This window comes from Notolepis coatsorum, assembly GCF_963971535.1.
Source record: "Notolepis coatsorum genome assembly, chromosome: 4".
Classification (NCBI taxonomy): domain Eukaryota; kingdom Metazoa; phylum Chordata; class Actinopteri; order Aulopiformes; family Paralepididae; genus Notolepis; species Notolepis coatsorum.
Window position 1 is genome coordinate 15,084,031 of NC_140168.1, and position 16,201 is coordinate 15,100,231.

A 16,201-nucleotide genomic window follows, 5' to 3' on the forward strand; every position below is an offset into this window, starting at 1 on the left:
AAATTAATACTATATTTTTTTAATAAAAGTGATCTGATATTGTTCCACATTTAGTATATGTAGGTGTACTGTTATACAGAACACAACAGAGGGAACGTCCATCTCCACTCGCAGCTGTGGTGCTGAAAGGACAGCGCAGACACGGTCTGTTAGGATGTTGTGGTGCTGAAAGGACAGCGCAGACACAGTCTGTTAGGATGTTGTGGTGCTGAAAGGACAGCGCAGACACGGTCTGTTAGGATGTTGTGGTGCTGAAAGGACAGCGCAGACACAGTCTGTTAGGATGTTGTGGTGCTGAAAGGACAGCGCAGACACGGTCTGTTAGGATGTTGTGGTGCTGAAAGGACAGCGCAGACACAGTCTGTTAGGATGTTGTGGTGCTGAAAGGACAGCGCAGACACGGTCTGTTAGGATGTTGTGGTGCTGAAAGGACAACGCAGACACGGTCTGTTAGGATGTTGTGGTGCTGAAAGGACAGCGCAGACACGGTCTGTTAGGATGTTGTGGTGCTGAAAGGACAACGCAGACACGGTCTGTTAGGATGTTGTGGTGCTGAAAGGACAGCGCAGACACGGTCTGTTAGGATGTTGTGGTGCTGAAAGGACAGCGCAGACACGGTCTGTTAGGATGTTGTGGTGCTGAAAGGACAGCGCAGATGCAGTCTGTTAGGATGTTGTGGTGCTGAAAGGACAGCGCAGACACGGTCTGTTAGGATGTTGTGGTGCTGAAAGGACAACGCAGACGCGGTCTGTTAGGATGTTGTGGTGCTGAAAGGACAGCGCAGACACGTCTGTTAGGTCGCTTTCACATATAGTTCGGTGGACTCTGTGCGATTCGGGGGGGGTGCAGTTGCAACATGGTTGCATTCTTAATTTGGTTCGGTTTGCTTTCACACTGCATGCAATTTGTCAAGTGCACCAAACTTTCGGAACAATTATGTCACGCGATCGAAAAGGGCGCTCGTCTTATTGGACACAATAGAGAGTGGAAAGCCCTCCCCTTCAGGAGTGAAATCCGCGAAACACAAACATGCAGCAACATCACATCATGTATAAGGTTGTGGTGATTTTTGCTCTCCTGGAGAGAAGAGATGGAAGAGACCCAAGTCAGATGATTGGAGAAAAAAAAACGAAAACACTTTTCCTTTGCCCTTTCCTCCTGTGACTTCACTAGGGCTGTCCCCGACTAAGGATTTGGATGGTCGACTATGATTGGCCAAAATGTGCCGTTATTCGACTATTGGTCGACAAAAAAAAAAGTATAATATTTTTTAAATTTATTTAAAATGTTTTATTTTTATTTTTTTTTATATATATATCATTCCATTTGGGCTGTGGGGGGTGCTTAATGTCTGAAGGAGTCGACTGAAGGCTTCTTGTCCTCTGCAAAAGCATGCAATTGGTCCACTGATGGATACATCTTGATATTTGTCTAGTCTAGTGTGTTCATTAGATGAGCTGTGCCTGTTTTCTTAGGCAGTTAGCCTCTGATATGCGTGCCATTAGCTAGGGGTGCACCGATATATCGGTCGGGTATCGGTATCGGCCGATAAGTGCCTTGTTGACTGCTATCGGCCTATCGGCCGATAAGCTCAAATGTGTCGATAGCAGTCGCCGATAACTAACCATCCATTTGTGTAGCGTCAAAAGGCAAAAAAAAAATATTCACTCGCGTCCCCCCCACACACACAAGCTACTGCATCAAAGTTACTATTTATGATTAACAAGGCATTCGTTTTGTGGCATTAACGTTATATAGTTAGTGTTACACGGACAATAACATCAGCATATTATTATTACCCATAGCAGCAAGGCATTACTCCGAGTCCGTTCATAGCCGGGAGGCAGAAGACTAACGTTACTGGTGAAAATGTGATTTACGTTGGAATACTCCTTTGCCAACTTGCTGTACTTTGCTTGCAGGTCTGCAGCCATTATTACTGGATTAAGAATAGCCCCAACTTTAGCCAACGTAACGTTATGGCTAAACCTTTAACATTAGTTAACCCTAGCTTTCGGTTAGCTGTTCAATGTTAATAACACAACCAAGCGAATCCATCAGAGCTCCCCATCAACACCGCTCTGTCGGGAGGATGGCATTTAAGAAAGTATCTGCTGTTAAAATGACACAAACATTCGTTTTGTGGCATTAACGTTATTATAGTTAGTTACACGTTCAATTACATCAGCATAGTATTTACCCGAAGATAGCAAGCAAGCCGTGCATAGCTCGGTTACATTCCGTTGCTCATTCCGTACCCAACTACACATTCTGCAATCTGTTAATAAAGTTTTCAACCAGACAAATGTATAGAAAGGCTTTGTTTTATTATAAAATTTGTTGCAGTAAAATCATTGTGTCTCGTTTGGCCATCCTGTGGAGCGCGCTGGTCGGCGGGCACTGCCGGGCAGCTAACGTATTAGCTTGTTGTGGTTCTAAGTTTGACTCGCATTCGAGCAAGCAGATCAATGGCGGCATGCCCCGAAGTAGAAAAATGAATAAACGCTTGGTGGTAAGCAGGAGGTGGGTGCTAGCGGTGTGGCGTAATTGGCCGAATCGACTGTCAATCAAAATGGTTCCATTGCATTGGTTGAAAGCTCTGGTTGAGAGAATAGTATCCCGCTGCAGGCCGCCAGAATGGTTCCATTGCATTGGTTGAAAGCTCTGGTTGAGAAAATAGTATCCCTCTGCAGGCCGCCAGACGATACTGGGAGAGGGATCAGTGATACCATAAACATATTTCTTGATGTTTCCTTTTTTAAGTAAGTAAAGATGCCTACAAATACAAACACACATACAAATATACAGTAGTTTCATTAAAAAAATTAAAAAAAATTAAAAACATTAAAAAAAAATTAAAAAAAAAATTAAAAAAAAATTAAAAATGCTTATTTTTTGCCACAATTATCGGTATCGGTATCTGTATCGGCCGATTGTGTTAGTTGAACAATCGGTATCGGTATCGGTGGCCAATTTTCATATCGGTGCACCCCTACCATTAGCGTTAGCCACGCTTCTAGGCCTCTTTTCGTTTGGAAAGAATGGAAAAAAATAAAAATAAATAATTTTTTTTTTTTTTTTTTAACTATTCGACTAAGAGGTTGGTTAGTCGACTACGGCCCCTTTCGACCGATTAGTCGACTAATCGACTAATAGGGGTCAGCCCTAGACTTCACTGGGTCCTAGTTAACAAAAGCCTCTACTCGCGTCTCTCACACACACACACGGCACACTGCGCTGACAGCAGGGACTCTCTCTCTCGCTCTCTCTCTGTTTCACAGTGAAGTAGAGCAGGCGGGACAGCGCCGCAGTGTTTGTTTTGTTTCCTTCTACCCAAGATGCACAGTTTATCGGGTCACTTCCTATATTTGGTCTTGCGTTTTGGTCCGATGAGCATTCACACACCACAAAAGTATACGCACCAGGGTTCACTTGAAAGCGAACCGAGACCTACGTTTTCAGGCGGACCAGAGTTCTCTTTTTTTTTGGTCCGCACCAGAGTTCGACTGAGCTTTCACACCACCCCAAACCAAGCGGACTGTCGGAGGAAACCAAATTCTGGTGCGTTTAAAAGCGGACCAAACGGCTCTGGTGTGAATGCGACCTTAGAATGGCGGTGATACGTGTGGAAAAAAGCAACTCTATATCTGATACGGGGAAATAAATAGAGACATATACAGGAAAATAACCTACATCTTGTTAAGCCATATACGCTTTTTAAGCTGATAAAAAAAACACTCTGACACAAAAAACTTCCGGACAACATTTGGGAATTTTTGATATATGATATTAAGTTTCAAGTTTGATGATTTGCAGTAACAAGAGCTCCACATTGCCTTCTCCTGATAATACTAGAGCTTAGTTTGTACACATGTTTTAAAGGTAGAATATGTAATGCTGTCAAACAGCGACCTCTAGGCAAAAGACCCCCGCTTGGTATTGCACTTTGTTTACTTTTTAATTTGTTTTGCTTTGGTCTAATGTGTGGGTTGGAGTTGGTACGTTATTATATTATGAATCTCTCCAGATCTCTCTCTTGGAAGAGCCTGAGGTGTGGCCAGAAGTAGCAACCCCTCCCCTATCCCCACTCAACTCCAACCCACACATTAGATTAAAGAAAAGGGGGGAAAAAGTTAACAAAGCACTAATACTAAAAGGACCTCTTTTGCTTAGAGGTCGCTGTTTGACAACATACATTATAGATTCTGCCTTTAAGTTTGGGGGTTTTCACAACAGACTGTACGCCCACGATATGAAAAGCATAGAACCTTATCATCGGAATGTTCACAATGTTGCCAATGAAGCGGGCATGAACTGACAGTTGCTATGGACTTGAATGTTTCATCGCTGCTCGTGACTAATATAACTTCCCTCGTGTTTCCTAAAGTCACATCCATTTATTTTTACATATTTGAACACAACAGTGTGTGTGTGTGTGTGTGTGTGTGTGTGTGTTGTGATGGAGATGATGCATATTTTAATGGCTAAATGTTTCCCAAGCAAGATCCTGAATCGTTCGAAGCAGCCGTTGAAAACGTGGCTTTGATTTTAAGGAACCCAGATTCTAAATGTTCTGAAGTGTTGCCACGTACAAGCTTTGGGTGTAAAAGTGAAGACCTGGAATTCCTTAAACAGCCAATTTTTTTTATCAATGTGCTTTAAAAAGTCCTTCAAATCAACCATTCGCATTGAAAGTTTTGTTCATCCATGATAAAATTGTTCTGAATCAAGAAATAAAAATGTTTCCATTTAAAGTGTAACTAATTGTCGGAAATTGGTTTTAAGCCATAAATATTGGATCCGATTTAATCTTTTCTATAAAAAAACGGCATTTAAAAGAAGAATAGTGCTTGGAAAAGTCCTTGAATTTAATTTTGCAATGTCTTGGAACCCTGAGCTATAGGCATTTTGTCCACATGTGCTAATCTTCCCCCAAGGCTCTGGACCCTCACTCTCACTGACACCCCCCCCCCCCCCCCACTGTGTTACATTAACACCCCCCCCCCCCCCCCCCCCCCCACTGTGTTACATTAACACCCCCACCCCCCCCCCCCCCCCCACTGTGTTACATTAACACCCCCCCCACTGGAATATATACTTGCCCACTGTTATGTTACCTCATTCTAATTAGTTCTGCCCAGTTGTCCAGCCCTGGCCTATTCCTATTACATTTTTACTTAAAATTGTACTATATTCTATTCTGCTATATTTAATATCCCATCTAATTTTATTCAACGTCTTATTTACAGTTGTACAGCCCTGGCCTATATTTAATTTCATAATTATATTATTCTATTGTGCTTAACTTTGCTCATATTTCATTTTATTTTTACTCCACCTCTGTATTGTATTATCTGTCCAAAGCAAATTCCTTGTATGTGAAAACCACCATTCTGATGCTTCTACCCTGTGTTCTTGCAGGTATTACTACCAGAGGGGCATCCTGAACAAGGTGGAGGGCCAGCGGCTGGTCTACCAGTTCACCACTCTGCCCAAAGACATAGTCTACATCACTGACGGAGGAAACGCCAACGGCGACGGCGTCCCAAAGGAGAACGACGGCGAACACGACAGCACCGGCGGCGACGACGAGGACGCGAGCGACGACCAAGAGGACACTAGCGCCTGTTCCAGTGACCAATCTGTGGATGACAAAAAGCCCCTGGCCGACCTGCTGCTGGTCCACGGCGCCGACGCCGCGGTCCAGGGCCAGCGGAGCAGGGCCCGGCCTCGGACCGGCACCGCGGCCCACAGGAGCAGTCTGATCCAGCAGCAGCACCTGCCCATCGTGTCCGCCGAGGTGCTGCGGACCTTCACCAACCTCCAGAGGGTCCAGTCGCTGCAGCACGGCGCCTCGGCGTCGGTCTTCACCACGGCCCAGCTGCTGGGGAACCTGTGTGAGCAGCAGGCGGCCGCCGAGGGCGCCGTGGACATTAAGAGAGAACCGGAGTGTCCCGGATCTACTGCCAACAGAGGCCGGCCCGCGGCCCGAGTAGTGACTATGCTGCAGCTAACGCCCCTCACCAGCTTTGACCAATAATAAAATATTGGAAACACCCTCACACTCGAGACCAGTCGCAAGAGAGGGGGGAAGCTGCCCCCCCCTTTGTTGTCACGACAACATCCGTAAAACCAAGGCCCCATATATATATATATATCATGTGTCTAAAAGTAGGAGTGCTGATCCACGATCAGTTCTGTCTTGTAGACGATAATGAAGGAGAATGTCACGGTAACCTTTTTAGTTTAGTAATCCTAAGATCAGGGCTCCCCGTGTCTTGAGACGTTAAAAAGCTGTCGCGATATTCTAATTGGACTTTTCTAAAAGTTTCTAACTAGAATGTAATGTACTAGTCTCTGTTTTGTAAAAGGGCAGCCCACCTCACGCCGTTCTCGGTTTGTCGTGTGCGTCGCGCTCTTTCTTTACAAAAGTGACGTGAGCACTGAGCGCTGGTTATTTCTGTAACTGTGTTCTGCTCAAAACCAAAGACCAAAGCCAAAAAAAAAGATGCACTGGAATCTACAGCGACTCTGCAGAGACTCGACGCATCTTCTGCTTGCACTTGAGCTCTACTGTATGGGAGCTAATACTCTGATCAATACACTGTTGTTTCTCTCTCGCTCTCTCTCCGTCCCTCTCTCTCTCTCCCTCTCTCTCTCACACACTCTCACTCGTTCCTTTGCCTTGAGAGCATACTGTAGCTTTGCACTAATGTTTACCCCTGCTGTACGTCGTCACCTTCCTCCTAAGTGCCTTGATATCTCAGTCCCTCCTGTTCCCGACTGTTGAAAACATTTATTATCATTGTACAATACCATTAAATACATTCCATAATATACTGGTGGCTGTATTCAATATTTTGAATATGTGGAAACAAGGGATCCCTGTAATTTATAGAATAGTATAAATGCGTGCTATGGCTGTTTTATATATATACATAGTATATGTATCTTAAGAATGACTCGGAGTCTTTCTTCGTTTGACAATCAAGCTCTGGGACTGAAACGACCACATTTCGGCTATAGTTATACCGTGCCTCTTGTATTGCTGGTTGTTTAGCCTTAAAGTTTCTGGCACACGTGGACTCTGTTCGATTATGACGGTTATAAATGCTCACCTTGACCTATAAAGCCTTTTGATATATGTATGAGTTAATGTATTATATATATATATATGGTGTGTTTTTGTGATCCATGTTTACCTTTGTGCCTTGCTGCCATTTCTCCCTCAGGTTATAAAGTTTTGTTTTGCTGCACACGCTGTATATTCCCAAATCTATTTGAATAGTCTGCGAGGAGTAAGATGGTCAGCCTTCCATAATGAAAAGACATGTCGTTCCGTGTTTTTCCCTTCGGGTGATATTGGTTAGAAGATATTTAGAACTGTGCCTCCTCCCTGGGGATCCTTATGCAAAACTATGCCTCACTTTTATTTCCACGCGGAGCATTTCTTAGGGTGGTCCCCCCATTGCTTTGCTTTCAGGAGGTCTCTTGATATGTTTATCATGAGGATACTATGTGTTTGCTTTTCTGTTTGTTATTATTATTATTATTATTGTGTTTTTGTGTGTACCGGCATTTTATGCAATTCAGATGAAAGGAGGTTGGTTGAATATGATATACCTGAAATAAAGTTTTAATTTTGACCACTTGTTTTTTTGTGATTAAATCTTTTTATTTTATTTTTTCCTTCCACATGAAACAAGACAAAACACAATACACAGTAATAGTAATAACAAACAACAATAATAAACAAGACTTCAACAATAAGAGCAGTAATAATAATGACAATAATAAAAACAATATAAAATGTATTTGCCACAGACATTACAAAAGAAGTTTCTCCAACCCCAGGACCAACACCCCGACCCCACTCCGCTGCTGGATCATGGCCTTTACTTTCTCAGCCGCAGAGGCCCACAATTCAATGTTGGATTCCCCAACAGCAATCACCCGAGCAGTGGAGATCTCCATATACATAACATTCAAGAGTGTCAAAGCCCAATTGATCATTGTACGTTTTTTGGGTTGTTTCCACCTCATGGCTATAATTTTTTTGGCTGCTGTAACTCCCGCTAGAATGAGACAAGGAACAAGTAATTGTTGGTTATGAAATATTGGAGAGTCGAGGTGCCATGGGCACTTGATAGTACAAGACCTCTGTGTGTTACGCCATGTTTGAATCACATGAGAGATGATGGGACCACCAAATTGTAATTGACATTTTGTAATTGGGGTGTTGGAGCATATTATATCTTGTAGTCTTTGTGGATAGACTGCTGCTTCCTCTAAGGTACGCCATGACACAGCAATTTCGGGATCAAACCAGTTTATCAGGGGTCTCAGTGAGAAGGACCAGAAATATAATAGAAAATCAGGGATTGCTAGTCCCCTGTCCTGTTTTCTACGTTGAGTGGTGGTTCTTTTGATTCACGGTCGCTTGTTGTTCCAAATTAACTTAGATATTGTAGCTTGTATCTTGCACCAATAGTTGATTGGGGGGGGTAAAGGGAGCATTGAGCTAACAAAGTTTATTCTGGGCAGTACGTTCATTTTATTATGAATGGTCATTGCTCGGGCTTGTAGCGAGTTGGGGAGGCTCGACCATCTATTGAGATCCTGAAGTATTTTGTTATATGTGCCTGTATAATTGTGTCTTAACTGTCTGACTCAGGGTGGGAAAAATCTCGATGCCTAGGTATTTAAATTGTTCAACTATGGGGAGGTCCGCCAGTAGGTCCACCGTTCTGGCCAATTCATTAAGCGGTAGACAAGCCTATCTGGGCCAATTGATTTTGAAGCCTAATAGTTCACCAAATTCGAATTTTAAAAGTGTACCCTTCATATTCTGTTAATTTGTGTGTGTGTGTATGCGTGTACTAGTTCACCAATGCTGTCTTTGTAACCTTTGGAAATATTCCACCATAGAAAAATACTACAAACTATGCAAAAAGGACAAAAAAGAAATCAAATCATAGCATGTAAATTCATGCTTTTGACAAGACAGATATTTCAATCAAGGAATATTTTTTAACTGAAGTAATAATAATAATAAACTTTATTTCTATATACAGAAACTGCAGCTCAAAGTGCTTCACAACAGAAAAAAGACAAAGGCATAAAGTGAGCACATAAAGAGCAGACATATAAAATCACAGGTTTTCACATTAGGATCTAATATCCCAACAGGCCACCTTGTTTATGGTTTGATCCAGTTTTAAATAGACAACAATAAAAAGAGTAAGATAAAAATAGACAGAGTAAAATAGTGCAGTGCAATAAAATTGTAGAATAGAATAGATTAAAAAATATATATATATATATTTTACAGTGCAATAAAATAGTTCTGGATTATTGTTCAACAGTCGTCTTCTTTACTTTCTCTACATTTGTTTGTATTTATTTGTTTCAACCAAAAAAGGCACTACTACACACAGTTTCCTATATGTTCCCCTCCGGGCCAGTGGGTGGCAGCATTGCACTGAGTAGTGTGTCGTGTGGTGGTGGAGGCACTGTTGACAGCAAGGCAGGCGGCCCGGTTCCTAAAAAACCTCCTCATCTCTAGAACTTTCCTGCTCCTCCAAGAAGCTCACTGAACACCACAGTAATACTAATAACCCATGGCTACCGAACGGCAAGTTAATCTAAATATTAAAATGAACACTTGTTAATACGTTTGTTTCAACGCAGTGGGTTAACGGTGGCTCTTGTTTTTGTGTGTTTCCTTTTAGCAGTTTCCCCGACAGCTTCATTGACGAGGAGCCACAGAAAGCTCTGGAGGTAAACACTAGCGTTAGCTGCGTTAGCTCACCCAGTTAGCCGTGGTTCTGGTGGCTAGATGTCAAGAAGATGCCACTCGTGATTAGTTTAACCCCATTTAACGTGTTTGTTTTATACAGTTATGATGACACAACGGTTGGCTAACGTTGGCTAGCTAAGTTAGCTAACTTATCTCTAACAGTTAGCTAGCCTAGCATCACTGTTAATAATCGAGTGAGGGGCAGCATAATCGAGTGAGGGGCAGCATCATAAGTGTTATGTTAACTGAAATACTAGACTAGCTAGGCTAACGTTTGACAGTAAGCGTTTTGTACTTGTAGCCATATGCAGCTATTGCCATAATAAAGTGAAACGTTGGCTGGTCCCAGTATGGTTAAATGATACTATGATGAATTGAAAATGGGGGACCCTGATGTAAACAAGACAAAGTCTTTCTCTGGTCTGCATACCCTTAAAATTTGTATGTATTGAGCCGTACTGTAACTGTACCCATTCTGCAATCTGTTAATAAAGTTTTCAATCATTCAATCAAACCGTTCACACCTGCCAATGACAGACATGTCATCTTTCTTCTCTAAGGAACTCAACACTGCTGTTCTGTTAGTTAATAATGCATTGCACTGACCGGCATCCAGTTTCCAAACAGCTTCTAGTTCTATCATCAAATCATCGATCTTATTATTGCAGTGTTTCCCCACATAGGTTTCTTTGTGACGTCCCACCACAGTATCAGACAGGCCTGTGGTGGTGATACATTAACACTCTGTATGTGGTATTTGGACCTTTTCATTGCTGTTCAGTTATGTGTAAGGAGGACCTATGTTAAACACTGTATCAGTAAAGAGAATATACCATGAATGCAATTCTGTGGTAACCGCCCATGTTGTCCCAACATGTATGGTTTTGTTACATCCTGTTGTTTTCTTACAGGAGTTGAACGAGGCCTTGCAGGGAGACCCTGACAACGCTGAGTGGTTTTGCCAACGCGCTTACGCCCACCTTTTACTCAAAAACTACAGCTGTAAGTCTCTCGATTTCAGACCTAAGCCTGATTCTCCACAGAGGCGTAAATGTCACAAGTGTCTGAGAAAATACGTTTTTACATTTCAGTCTTGACAAGAGTCAGAGGGTGTATCTTTCTCCATGTCAATACAGGTGCTGTTGACGATGCCAAAAGAGCCCAGCAGCTAAAACCCAGCCTTCCTCTTGCCTTCATGAGAACAGGGTAGGTGATGGTATTGTGTGAACACGAATAATTCCATTTCAATGAGAGAAATCTGTTATTTGCTTTGACCTTACAACATGCAAAGACGGCAAGGGATATCTGAGTAGCTTTACAAAGACTTAAAAACGTGTGTTCAAATTTTGAACCCCTATCCTTTTTTCCTACTCGCCAATACTGTTGGCAATGGGTGGAGTCCTTCCTCAGCTCGGCCCATGCTGTTCTTCATACTAGATAGTAGATACCCACAGCTCCAAATAGTTAGCTACAAAAACAATGTAATATCAATGGGGCCACACTCGAGTCTGTACAAGCCCTGAAATATATATATATTAAGGCTGTCAATCTATTCATATTTAATCTGATTAATCGCATGATTGTCCATAGTTAATCGTGATTAATCGCATATTTTGTATCCGTTCTAAATCTACCTTAAACGGATATTTTTCAAGTTTTAATACTCCTATCAACATCAGAGTAGACAAATGCTTGCTTTATGCAAAAAATGCATGTTTATTTATTGCCACAATGAGAAATACTGTCCAGAATCTTCAAGTAACTAAGATGTGCAAACTGCAATGTAAAACAAAATGCTGAAATCATAAAAAAAATAACAGATGGGTATACCAATTTACCAACTATAACATTACACATAGTAATGATTACTAACACCGTAGTGTTTTGAACTTTACACTTTTCATCCCCATTTCTTTTGTTTAAGCAGCCATTTAACACTTTAATCGCCGGGAACGCCGTAACTCGTCTTTGCTCGCCATGCTCATTCTGCCGAAGACGCCGTAACTCGTCACAGATATTTCAAAAATCTGTGATCTAAATCATATTTCTCCTCCGGAGACATGAGATGTACTGGTGAGCTCCACTCAACTGTCTAACGGTTCAAGAGCGCCATCTGGTGGCCGATCGGCCAAGAGGGAGGGGCGTGCCAAACAGGAAGTGCTCATCCATATTTCGTCCAGGCACTCGCGATCGTTAGCCGGACTCCATCTCAACACACTGGATAATCAATCGCTCGCCCTAACTCAATAAACAACGTTATTTGGACGTATATAGTATTATACAACCTGGAAATGGTTCATCTATATCAACATCCCATAATCGAAAACTGTCTACTCCAAGCTGATCGTCCAACGGCGCGAGGAACATACGGTAAGATCCAGCGTTATTTTCTAACGTGTTCCATATAAACTGTTCTGATGACCATATGACCCACACTAGACGAATGATATAACGTTGCCCACGGAATTATAAACGACCCCCCGCCCATCCGGTCAATATCAGATGATGCGTAGTAACTTCTAGAAGTACCTCCAGTTGAAATTTTTCATCTGGCACCGATCGCTACCAAACTGTATTTGATCATCAATATAATGCATTTGGGGCTATAAATCAAGTTCTGGAGAAAGCTGCAGAAAACGATAAAAACATACTTATACTTTAGACCAGGGGTTCCCAACCTTTTTTCCCCCAGGGACCCCCAAACATCTCTGATGAAATTCCTGGACCCCCCTCCTAATAAAATACCATAAAATACTTTTTTTTTGTCATTTTAATAACAAACTGCTTATACACAGGCATATGCATCATAATTAGACCCACTATGCTTCTTTGACTTGTGCCTTCAATCAACAAATCTCATCTTGCACCATATGTATTTCAAAATGTTGGCCAATATTCAAATCCTGTATTCATCCTCTCAAATCAGGCCCTAATGGTGAACGGTTTGCATTTATGTTGAATGAAGTAAGAATCCACTGCAGTAAAAATATCCTCACCTCGAGTGGTGGTAGTAAGGTTGACTGACATGAGAATGTCCTGCTTCAGATCCTCATTTTCGATATACTGCACATAAACGATTAGGGGTGCACCGATGTATCGGTCGGGTATCGGTATCGGCCGATAAGCTCAAATGTGCCGATGGCAGTAGCCGATAAATATCCATCAATTTGTGTAGCGTCAAGACAAAAAAAAGTTCACTCGCGACCTACCTGCACAACGCCCGCCGTCCCCAGTCCGGGCAGTCCCCCCCACACACACACAAGCTACTGCATCAAAGTTACTACTTATGATTAACAAGGCATTCGTTTTGTGGCATTAACATTATATAGTTAGTGTTACTCGTTCATAACATCAGCATATTATTTACCCGAACGTAGCAAGCGTTCATACTAGCTACCGTCCCCAGTCCGGGCAGTCCCCCACACACACACAAGCTACTGCATCAAAGTTACTACTTATGATTAACAAGGCATTCGTTTTGTGGCATTAACATTATATAGTTAGTGTTACACGTTCATAACATCAGCATATTATTTACCCGAACGTAGCAAGCGTTCATACTAGCTGCCGTCCCCAGTCCGGGCAGTCCCCCCCACACACACAAGCTACTGCATCAAAGTTACTACTTATGATTAACAAGGCATTCGTTTTGTGGCATTAACGTTATATAGTTAGTGTTACACGTTCATAACATCAGCATATTATTTACCCGAACATAGCAAGCGTTCATACTAGCTCAGTTCCTTCCGTTGCTCAGAGCCCTGAGTTTTACCCATTCTGCAATCTGTTAATAACGTTTTCAATCAGACACATGTATAGAAAGGCTTTGTTTTATTATAACATTAGTTGCAGTAAAATCATTATGCCTCATTTAAGTCATCCTGCGGAGCTAAAACCTCTGTCGTCAAAATCAATGGCGGACAAAAGCAGAGTAAAAAATGCAACACGCTTGCCGATTGGTGGTAACAGCAGAGGCGGGTGCAAGCGGTGTGTGACGTAATTGGCAGAATCGACTGTCAATCAAAATGTCATTGGTTGAGACAATAGTATCTCGCTGCAGCCCAGCAGGTAGACCATGCTGGGAGAACTAGTATCTAGCTGCAGCCCTGCAGAACATACTGGGAGAGAGATGGTGCTATTTCTTGATGTTTCCTTTTTTTAAGTAAGTAAAGAGGCCTATGTTCATATCGGTGAGCACAATTTGTAAGACAAATATACAGTAGTTTCATAAAAAAAAAATATATATATATATATTACAAAAAAAAATATATTTAAAAAATATTTTGCCCCAAATATCGGTATCGGCCGATTGTGTTAGTTGAACAATCGGTATCGGTGGCAAATTTTCATATCGGTGCATCCCTATAAACGATGAGCACAGCCTCGTTTGCGACAGTTGTAGTTTCATCAAGTTGTATGGCAAATGGACCCTTTCTAAGCTTTTCTGACAGCTGCAATCACTTGACATCTTATCAATTCGGTCTTTCACTACATTGTTCGAGAGTGGTACTGATTTTAGTTTATCCGCCACCTGTGGGCCGCACAGTTTCTAAACCATTTTGATGCAGGCTGGTTTGATGAGCTGCTCGCCAATATTGTGCGGTTTCTTTGCTTTTGCAATTAAAAGCGAACACTCAAAGGAGGCTTCGGTAGCCTTCTGTAAATCACTGCCACCCCTGCTCCACGCTACTCTAACATCAACAGGCTTGTTCGCCTTGAGAGACTGTTCTTTCCTCCGAAAAAAGTCCGGATCCTTCCCAACGGTTTCTGGGTGCTTAGACGCCTGATGTCTCTTCAGCTTGCTGGGCTTCAGGCTCGAGTTTGCCAACTTTTCTCCACAAATCACACACTCAGGTCGTTTGTCTGGTCCCTCAGTGAAGCCCATGGTGATGTAATTTTCTCGATTGCTGTAGGTCCTAACTTTTTTTGCAGATGAGCTGCCGTCATCTCCTTTTCGTTTGTCACACATTTTCGCCTCTGGCGGCTGACTGCAGACGAGTCGAGAAAGTTAACTAGCGTGCTAGGCTAGCTACGGAAAGTGATACAGTCAACTGATTCGCGTTTTAGATTTGATTTGATTTGATTCGCGTTTTAGCGGCTACCCGGTAGCCTACTGTTAACGTTCAAAAATCATGTCTAGATGTTTATTTATTTATCTTTATTTTTTATTGTAGTGGAGAGACTATTCGTGCTTCTGATGATACAAATATGCTAATTAAATATTTCTCTGAAAAAAAAAAAAACTCATCATCTGTGGTCTGGCGGACCCCAGGTTGGGAATCACTGCTTTAGACCATATTTTAGTATGAATATGTGAATGAAAAAGTATAACGTTGCTACACCCTGAACAATGGATATAGGACATTGAATGGGCCATAATAATGTCAATTTAGCAATAGAATTTAAAAAGTTATAGCCCTGCAAAGAAGGGGAACTTCTCCATAGACAAATAGAGCTGGCTAGGGATGGTAAATTATGAATTTAACCATGGCGATCAAAGTGTTAACACAAAAGGATGACCCTCATGCATTGCAAATTTGCATCAAATTCAAAACGGAGTGATGCACAAAATAACTTAAAATAAAATAATAATTTAAAACGATGAATAAAGTGTGCATGAAATAATAGAGGAAAGAAAAAGTTAGGAACTTGTTACATTCACCCACAGAAGGGCCCCTCTCACACACACACACACACACACACACACACTCTCTCTCTCTCTCTCCCAGCCCTCTTTCTCTCTCACCCCCCCTCTCTCTCACTCACACTTTGAGTCAGAAACAAACATAGTATTGATTGAAAACTTTATTAACAGATTGCAGAATGGGTACAATACAGTACGGCTCAATACACACAATTGTTAAGGGGATGCAGACCAGAGAAAGACTTCCGTCTTGTTTACATCAGGGTCCCCCATTTCAATTCATAATGACATACAGATATACAGATATATATCATGACATTTATTACATACATGACATACAGATATACAGTACTTTTACATTTATGACATACAAGATATACAAATATACAGTACTGTTTAACAGAGATCCTAACAGAAACTATATACATTAGAGGGGGAGGAAACTGTACATTAGGAGGGGGTGGGAGGGGGGGGTGTACATGTACGGGCCAGTTTCGAATTGCAGCCTCCCGTAGGTGCTCTTTGAGGGCGGTTTTGAAGGTGGGTAGGGATTCGCATTCTTTTGTGGCATAACATTGTTGTGGCATAATTACAAAATGTGTTTAGTCCCTTGTTTGAGCCGAATCTGGGTTGAACATGGTTTGTGGAACTCCCTCTGGTGTTGTAGTCGTGGAATTCACTGACCTTTTGGGAAGTATTTCGACATAAGAATGTATAAATGAGAGTATCGATAATTCACCTGAGTGAAGTCCAATAGT

At 42.0% G+C, this 16,201-nt stretch overlaps 2 protein-coding genes across 6 annotated transcripts in view; both read left to right on the top strand.

Moving 5' to 3' along the window:
• LOC311227261 (ETS-related transcription factor Elf-1-like) overlaps positions 1 to 7,646 on the top strand; it is a 39,016-nt gene extending 31,370 nt beyond the window's left edge. For all 3 annotated transcript variants that reach the window (XM_084312853.1, XM_084312852.1, XM_084312854.1), the window contains one exon: positions 5,422 to 7,646. In XM_084312853.1, the coding sequence (XP_084168979.1) occupies positions 5,422 to 6,040 (619 nt within the window). In that variant the 3' untranslated portion in view covers positions 6,041 to 7,646. The remainder of the gene's footprint in view (positions 1 to 5,421) is intronic.
• Positions 7,647 to 9,499: 1,853 nt separating this feature from the next.
• sugt1 (SGT1 homolog, MIS12 kinetochore complex assembly cochaperone) overlaps positions 9,500 to 16,201 on the top strand; it is a 65,329-nt gene continuing 58,627 nt past the window's right edge. For 2 of the 3 annotated variants that reach the window (XM_084313072.1, XM_084313073.1), the window contains exons 1-4: positions 9,500 to 9,634; positions 9,732 to 9,780; positions 10,711 to 10,801; positions 10,936 to 11,005. In XM_084313072.1, coding sequence (XP_084169198.1) covers positions 9,621 to 9,634; positions 9,732 to 9,780; positions 10,711 to 10,801; positions 10,936 to 11,005 — 224 coding nt within the window. In that variant the 5' untranslated portion in view covers positions 9,500 to 9,620. The remainder of the gene's footprint in view (positions 9,635 to 9,731; positions 9,781 to 10,710; positions 10,802 to 10,935; positions 11,006 to 16,201) is intronic. The other variant, XM_084313074.1, reaches the window with a different exon arrangement.